Below are 9042 nucleotides of genomic sequence, written 5' to 3' on the forward strand. Positions count from 1 at the left end.
TTACTGTATTTTTAAAAAATAAATGTGGCCTTGGTGAGCATAACATAAAAAAAAAAAAAAAAAAAAAAAAAAAGTGTGGTGAACAGGACAACTTCTGTCTATGACCTCTAAGTCTGAAAACAAACAGTACCAGATAAACCTTGAGAGCACATTGTGTGCCTTGCTTATTTACAACCTCATGGTTTCAGTGAGAATTAAAGGGATAATTCAACCAAAAAATGTGTTACATTTATGACAATAGTATGTTTTATGGAATTTAGTAATACCAAACAGATTTTTTAACAGAATGAAGGTCTTAATCCTAACCGTCAATGAGATAGTATGAATTAATTCGCAAAAATGAAAAACGGTTAATACAAACTGCCATGAAAGTGTAATGGAATTTTCATCTTTGGCTAAACTAACCGATTGAAAATGGGATAAAACTGGATAAAAACATTTCTTATTGTAAATATATAACATGAACGGAAGAGGAAAAGCTGTGGAAAAACAAGTGATCTGATCCCGCCTACAGCGCACACGTTTATAGACCTAAGCGCTTGACGTCGACACCCCCGAGCGCGTGCTGCTCAGCTGCGCTTGACAGCGGCTCAAATATACAAATCACAAACCGCGAAGTATATTAAGACCACTGTTCTTCGTTCACTAGTTACGTTTTGTTAAAAAGCGAAACTGTAGATTTCTACAGCATACATAAATGACAAAATGAGGACATGAAACTAAGTGACGCAAGCAGCGCTTGAGCAACAGCTGGAGCTCATCCAGAGACAAAATCACTAGCAATGCCTTTTCAGACAAGACAACTCCGACACATGCTACTCCTGAGCATATTAGAAAACGTACTGGAAGGAAGAATCACAACAAATGGTTAAAAGTAGAATCTAGGGCGTTTCAAATCCAAATGAGAGAAAACGACCGTTTTGACCAAAGTATTTTCATCAGTTGTTCAATCTCAACTGGAAAATCGTGGAAATGGCTTTCGTAGGAAATTATATATATATATATATATATATAAAATGTTTGTTTTTTTTACCAAAATTGCTCTTACAAAAAGCAATTTCTTTTGTGAGAGAAAATTCTGCAGCAGTGTTTAAGCTGAAACATTTGTATTCAATACAAAATTACTTTTATTGATTTTAAATAACGTACTTTCCCAGACGTGCAAAATTACCATAATTTCCAAATTCCATTATATTTCCAGGTTATTATGACCATGGGAAAACTGGTTTTAGTAAGAACTCGTTTGGAAAGCAAGTCGACTATTTTCCTGTCCTGAGAAAACAGGGTTTAGTTGTTCAACTCAATTTACTATGCGTCGATAAAACGGGATAGACAGTGATCCAGCCGGGCTTAAAATAAATCACTCAGCCCGACAACAAAGGCACACGGCGGCGGCTGTCGGGTCACGTTGGGCCGCCGCTGCCGCGCTGGAGCCTCGACTGGGCGCTTCATTTCTTGATAAGTGACTTTTACAAAATATCTCCCATGACGGATGTGTCAGATTAATAAGTTAGTTTATTATTGTTTAAAACGACTCTTCGCCAGTAACAGTGCTTTAAGCGCTGGCTAACATGCTAAACCGCTAGAGCACACGCAGAGGAAACACTGCCCCCACCCTAAACCGTTTAACTGTTCAAAAACAAGCAGGAATACTCAGAGAGTGGTATAAACGCAAACGTCGGAGGCTTAAACGTTCATATAGCCGTGTAAGAGTTATGTGGCATCACAAAATTGAATAAATATAAAAGAAAAACTCACCCCAACAGCTTTCAGCACTGTCACCAGCGCCGCCATAAGCAGCACGGCACATTACGTAGTGAGGAGCGGTGCGAACTCTCGCGATATTATAACAGTGCCATGTAAACTGTGGGGGACACGCCACTGGGTCAGAGGTCACAATTAAGTAACTCATTTACGTTACTCTGTAAAGTACAGCTAACTTTCCTCTATATTGCCACCGTGTTAAATGTTATTTTAGATACTGTCATGAGTCATGACACTATGCTTGTACTATTTTTCTTACATGTACCTTGTTAGTACATCGTCAGTTTTATACTTATGAGACCCATAAAACCATGGTTTTCCACAATACCTGTACATTTTCAAAATATGGTATTACCACATGTCTGATCACCGTAAGTAATAAGTGTCTTTCGATAAAAGTGCCCATCTAATATCAGAGAACAAAGTTACAAAGTATGATCTGTGCCCTTGAGTAATGCACTTACCTATAATTCGTGAAAAATAGTCTTGGTGGCCAATTTTATTATAAAATAATAAATATTATTGTCAGACTTAATCAATAGCTTTTGATAAAAATATGAAACATGTTTACCGTTTCAAGCAGGTCTTAAAAAGGTGACAATAACATGGTCACAATGAAAGAGACCATGCTTTCTACTGTATATCATGCTGTACAGAGAGAACAAAAAAGAGAGATGCAAATAACACAATGTACTCTGCACACTGATATTTTTTCTTTTGTTTAATCCAAAATTGTACCTAATCTAAATCAAAATAAAAAGAACAAGTATGATCACATTATGAGAATATGATTCTTGTAACAACATGAATCAAAAGGCACTTTCCATGGCAGTCTTTTCCAGCTGAGGGACAGAAGTGTGGATGTAACACTGACTGTTGAAAAATGCAGTCTATGGTAAGAATCCACCATCTTTCATGTTCAGGTTCAGTGAATGGTCCTTTGATTGCTCAGTACTATAGTATTCTCCTTAAATGAGCCAATAAAACACAAAACAGCCAAACATCACCCAATGGCTCACCCAGTTTAGCTCTGACCACTTTTGAATGGTGTGACTGGCCATGTAACCCTGTGTGGAAACAAAATACTGTGTGATAAAGCAATTCTAACTAATTGAATTGAATATTTTTTGTAGAAGTAGACTATTTATATTACAATAAAACTGTATATGTTTAAATTGCATGTGCATATGAAAATGCTCACTTCCTCAGCATGCATGTTGTCCATTTCAGAGTCAAACAGTGATCCCAGATATGTCAGATGGAATATTGACAATGCACTGAAGAACATGTTAACACCATACACCCACAGCATCTACAACAGGGGAAAAAAGACATCTCAATATTAAAAGTATATCTAAGAAATTTCAGTGAAAAATTGGTGAACTACAGATCTCATACTGCACAAATGTTTTTGATAATGAATATAGCTGATTCTGCAGTGCTAGACAGATCACCTTCTTATTTTGGTGATGGCAGTCATTTGGGCAGCGCTTTGACAGTATACAAGCACTGAAAATAGCTGCCAACCGCTTTCTCAGAACTGCAAGATGAAACAAAGACTAGGCCAGTGATGTGACATCTATTATAGGTGTTAGAATTTACTACCTACTGAAATGTGTGCCATGATGACTGTATGCATTAGTATTAATATATTTTCATTTTTTTTTTAAATCCAATGAATTAACATTCTATCAAAGCTGTTTTATTTTTATTGATGGCAAGCATGCATGTATAAACTAAAATTACTGTTTACCATGTTCAACATAAGTGATGAATCCCAAAGACAACAGCACGGCCCCCAGATGAAAGCTGAGACCCTGCCAAACAATGTATAATAAATTAATAAAAGAAAATATACTACCATTCTAAGGTTTAAGGTCAGTAACAAAACTTTTATTCAGCAAGGATACATTTAATCGATGAAAAGTGACTGTAAACACATTTATAATGTTACAAAAGATTTCCATTTCAAACAAATGCTGTTCTTTTTCCATTCTATTAATCAAAGAATCCTTTATAAAACTTATATAAAAAAAAAAAATGTTTTTCAGTACTAGTGTAAATGAATTTAGACTCAATATCCTACATTAACCACCAGAGGTCTCCACTCAACTACAATACCTTGAATTAGGCATCGGTCACTGATATTTGTCTTAGTTCAGTGGTAGATTACCGTTCTGTGATGTACTATATATTTACGCACTATTTGAAAAAAAGAAAATCACTAAATATTAAAGGTGTTTTATTTGATTTCAGACTTTTTGCTAATTTCTGCCAGAATTAGCCAGAAAATTGCACCCATCCCTTCAACCACACGTTCTTTCTCCTAAATCCACCCTCCTCAGACATGTCAGTGAGCCCAAACAGATTCACATTCAAAGTATGTTTTTGACTGGCTAAACAACCACAGGTCACCCTAACACGGACATTTTGATGCATGGATACATAAAAATACTTCCAGCTGCTAATTCTGATATACTGATATTCCTAAAGGTCAAACTGGTAATACAGCATACAGTTAGAACCTAACAAGCACAACTACAACAGCTTACTAAGGTGACGAGGCATAAGCTGCCAGGTTAGGCAGCTGCGATTGAATTATCTATCTACACCAGCTGTAGACAGCCGTTTAAATCTGGGTCATGGTGTTCTGAGATAAGAAACCATCTTCATCCAAGCTGTCATGTTACAGGGAAACTGTTTTCTGGATCAGGTGTTTTTACCCTTACACAAACTCAAATCTGTTTAAACAGATGGAACCTGATTCTGTGCCAACAAACCTTGGTAAAATGTTAATAACCAGAGGGCTGGAAATCATACTTACATGTAACAACGCACTGGCAGTGTAGGTCACCAAGATGGCGGGAAAAGTGCCAAGTTTGAGTGCACTTTTAAAGACGTCTGTATGTTAAAATGTACAGGGAACATTTATATGAATGCACAACATATATATGCATCAATAACCTGAATAAATATACATACATGCGTTAAGCCACTTAGACATGGGCAGATTCCAAAAGGTAACAACTTCCACCATAGACCTCGGCAATTCCACATTCATAGGTTTAGCTACTGTAATATCCCTTTGAACGAGAAAATACGTCACAGTAGGTCTCAACAATGCTGTTATTTAACAACAAAAGAGAAAAAGCATGAGTATGCACCATTTGATGTGGTCTTTGTGCTCAGAGAATCCAGCTCCAGCCATCACAGTGGTTGTTTCACTCAAGTAGCTGACAAAATAATTGCTGAAGTGGAAGGACACCGCATTTTCATAAGCATGAAGCCACCTGAGGACAAAAGGCCAATAAAAACAATATTAAACACAAAATGAAATAAACATTCAAGCTAGCCATTTCATTTCCTCTGGATATGGAATCCCAATGGAGGAAGAGCAGCTCACCTATGAGGAAGTCCGTCACCGTAGATGGGAATGAAGTATGGAAAGAGATAAGGAGCGATACAGTTGGAAATAACCAGGCACATCTGACTCCTCAGAAAGCTCAGAGCAATCTTTCCAAACCAGCCAACGCTCTGCAGGAGATAGTAGGACAGTTACTGTATAGCAAGCTCTCTGCTGATGGAAACATGCTCAGAACCAATCAAGATTATCTTCTCTTCAAAGAAAAAATTATTTTTCCCATTTAACATTTAGCATGAAAAACACTTTATTTAATGTCAATATCTGCATATGCTTATAAAGACACTTTCTGAAGACTGCTTTGAAACAATAAGGATTGGAAAAAGCGCTATATGAGCACACTGGCTTGAGTTGACTGTGTTTTTGGACACAGAGGGTAAGTAACTACAATTTAAATGATATAGCACCTCAAACAGTGTTTCCAAAATACATCACATATATTTATACCATTTTAAAGTTTGGGGTAAGTCTCACATAGGCTGCATTTATTTGGAAAAATAAATACAGTAAAACAATAATCAAATTATTATTACAATTATTAAAATAAAATAATATTTATATTTATAATTTAAAATAACTGTTTTCTATTTTAATATATTTTAAATTGTAATTTTTCTTGTAATGGCAAAGCTACATTTTTTAATTTTCAGTCACATGATCCTTCACAAATCATAATATGCTGATTTAGTGATCAAGAAACATTTATTATTATTAATGTTGAAAACAGTTGTGCTGCTTAATATTTTTGCTGAATATATTTCAAATATATTTTTGTTATCTAAATATATTTACTGTCATCTTTAAACAATTTAATTAATTCTTGCTGAATTAAAGCATTAATATCTGTCAAAAATATATAAAATAAATTGTACATATAAATAAAATGTTCACATAATATATACAAAAAGAGCACAGAAGTGAAATAACATAAAAAAAAGAATAAATAATTTATAATAAATAAAAAATAAAAAAAAGACAATAAAACTAGGAATGAAAAAAAAAAATGTATTTACCATTTTGCGTCCATTAATTGCATCTGTGTAGCGGGCAAAACTGATCCATGGCCCAAAGATAACAGTTCCCGCAAAGCAGAGGTATCCCATGAACTCCAGCGGGGAGGGAAAAGAGGACACAGTGCCTCGATCAAGGTCAAAAGCCAGAGAGATGGCCTTCATGGCCACCACCATCTGAGAGCCTGGACACAACCAAAACAGTCCGTATGGGACATGTGACACCACAATGAGTGTCATTTGATGAAAATTATGTGACATGAAATAAAATACTTTGATAAAAACATCAATAAAATATTAAAATGCATAATAATTCAGTGAAGACACACCTCTCATCTTATGCCAGGTCTCTGCGTCTATCATATGTAGCTCCCTGCAATAAAAATGAACAAAATATGTGACCGCTTGTGATTGTGCATCCTAATGAGTTTTTCCAATTCCAACCAGTTTTCTATGTTCATTAGGCCCTATCTATAAAATGCAGTCATGTGGAAGTGGATGACAGACCCCATCAGCATGTAAACGAGGATGACGACGGAAAGAAAGACTCCTCGGCTGCTGGAGTTTATGCTGAGAAGCAGGATGAGGTAGCAAAGGAGGCACAGGATAATCACCCACATCATGTGCAGCTCAAAGAACACGTACAACACGTACAGGCCGCCCGCCAGCGAGCTCAGATGCTTCACATGACATGAGACACCTGTCAAAAAGAGAGACAGCATTAGCCTGCCGCATCAAGACTCAACAGATGGACCCATTCACCAACATGAGTTGGATATAACAAGATCAAGTGTGAAGATTTTCGCTACAATACACATAGCTGTGAAACAGATGACAAAAAGCATTGATGTTAGCCATGAAAGAACCAACTGGGTCATGTTCCCATCCTTTGGGGGAAGACTGTGTCAGTTAAACAGGTGTTTGAGAGCTGGTGTTGTGCATGATAGACTCACCTAGTCTACAGATGACCCGACACAGCAGGCAGACGAGCAGAAGCTGCCAGACCTGCTCTAAACCCTGCTGGGCGGTGGGCAGCACACAGCCCTCTGCTAGAGCCTGCAGGAACGCCACACGCCCGAAGGAATCCATCGGAATGTCCCTGGAATGCCGCTACACACAGACAGGATCTAGAGAGGAATAACAGAGCATTATTTTATTGCATGATTATTGGATAGGTTTATCACAGGGCTCAACAATAAGCACAGCACATGCTAATGTGAGACTATTTGTGGCCAGTTGATGGAAATGTCACCGAAGCTAATCTGCCAGTGCTGCATTATGACAAAGTATATTTGTTCAACTTTTTTTAATAAGAAATTTTTTAAGCCTTGCAAAGAATACATACGATTTTTGGTGATGCTGTGATTTTTGTTGCAAATGTGTTGATTTAAATTTTTAAGGAATAAATTATTAAAATAGTCAACAGTTATTTTAAATTGTAATAATATTTCAAAATATTAGTGTTGCTTGATCAAATAATATATGCAACCTCTGTTTGCATAAGAGACTTAATTAAAAAAATCTTAAATTCTGGCACATAAATGCTTTGAAAAAAACAGATTTATTGACTTTTGTGGTGGGACCAGTAAAAATGCTGGCATAGGTTTGAATTGGTTAAAAATAATAAACCAGTCACTTAATACTTTGATTTTCCAGCACAATTGTGTTTATGAATATATGTCATATTATAATCAATTATTACTTATGTGATTCGTTTATTTACTTATTATTGAATATTGTACATATTTAATATTATAATATTATTTATTTTTATTATTTGTAGTGTTTTATTTATTATTTTGCTTCTAAGCTAATTAAAAAATAATAATTGGCACATTAAAAAAAAAAAAAACTATTGGCAGTGAAAGTAAATATTGAACTACTGGCCCAACTAGGCAGGCAGGGAAAAAATCTTCTTGCAAAACCTTGGTGTTCAGTCTATATGCTACATGTTATTGCTGGGACAGAGCATTCTGGAATGATATTCTCCTGAGTCCTGCATGAAAACCGGGCCAGTCTGTGTTCATGTAACTAGCCCTTCATTCCTAAACAAAGGTTATATAATGCTGCTCTATGATATGAGCATGAGACGAGCTTTACCTCTACTACATCACATCTGATTTAAGGGCAGTTCGGTTCTACAAGTTTTATCGTATATCACATGAATGGTGTTTTGTTGCGGTTTCTGCCTCTTATACACATGTAGCTACTGCATCGTGCAAAAAACTAATATTCATAATCAAGATTCAGGAACTAGAGACCGAGTTCAAAGAGCTGTTGCATGATATTAAACCCAACTAGATTGCTAGATTACGAAGGAAGAGCTCACTGCTTCACTTCCACGCGATTCTTACCGATCTCCAGGAGCCCACAAGTATCCTCCTGCGCTACAACCGCACACCCGGAAGTAGGATGAGACTTTTTCCAGTGAAATGTGTCGTCCTGCTCATCCAGGTGTCCTTTCCATTCCGTTAGCACGACCATAAACATCTGTAAGACTCATCAGTGGAGAAACGCCACCTCTGTCGTGTAAATGAACCCGGAGTTTAACCAAACATGACTCCAGCGTGCTGCGTTCCCTGTTCACTTCCTCCGCAGAGCCGGTGGAGGTGCTGGAGTGCCTGTGATTGATAATGGGAATGCACTGATAATGCATTCAATGCAATCCCTTTTCTGTTTTCCTTTTTTCATTTATGATCAAACCCATTCAAAAGTCATTTGCAGGCCTTGATTCCAATTGCGCTTATTCTTTTTTCTTTTTCCACCCTGTTTTCCTCTGCATCCTAAAGATGAAATGACTCAGATTTCATTTATTATCTAGTGGAATTGGATTGCTCATTGTTTTTG

At 36.6% G+C, this 9042-nt stretch overlaps 1 protein-coding gene across 1 annotated transcript; it reads right to left on the bottom strand.

Moving 5' to 3' along the window:
- Positions 1-2367: 2367 nt before the first annotated feature.
- Positions 2368-8799, bottom strand: LOC107668005 (protein-serine O-palmitoleoyltransferase porcupine-like). The gene is made up of 13 exons (XM_016459735.1): positions 8550-8799; positions 7149-7322; positions 6703-6895; positions 6525-6568; positions 6199-6380; positions 5168-5298; positions 4929-5054; positions 4747-4847; positions 4589-4665; positions 3518-3581; positions 3219-3304; positions 2966-3076; positions 2368-2831 (listed from the first exon to the last, which is right to left on the bottom strand). The coding sequence occupies exons 2-13, from the start codon at positions 7282-7284 to the stop codon at positions 2733-2735; spliced, it is 1350 nt and encodes a 449-aa protein (XP_016315221.1). The 5' UTR covers positions 7285-7322; positions 8550-8799; the 3' UTR covers positions 2368-2732.
- Between the last annotated feature and the right edge of the window lie 243 nt (positions 8800-9042).

The sequence above is a fragment of the Sinocyclocheilus anshuiensis genome, unplaced genomic scaffold (genome assembly GCF_001515605.1).
Source record: "Sinocyclocheilus anshuiensis isolate Anshui unplaced genomic scaffold, SAMN03320099.WGS_v1.1 scaffold1024, whole genome shotgun sequence".
Classification (NCBI taxonomy): Eukaryota; Metazoa; Chordata; class Actinopteri; order Cypriniformes; family Cyprinidae; genus Sinocyclocheilus; species Sinocyclocheilus anshuiensis.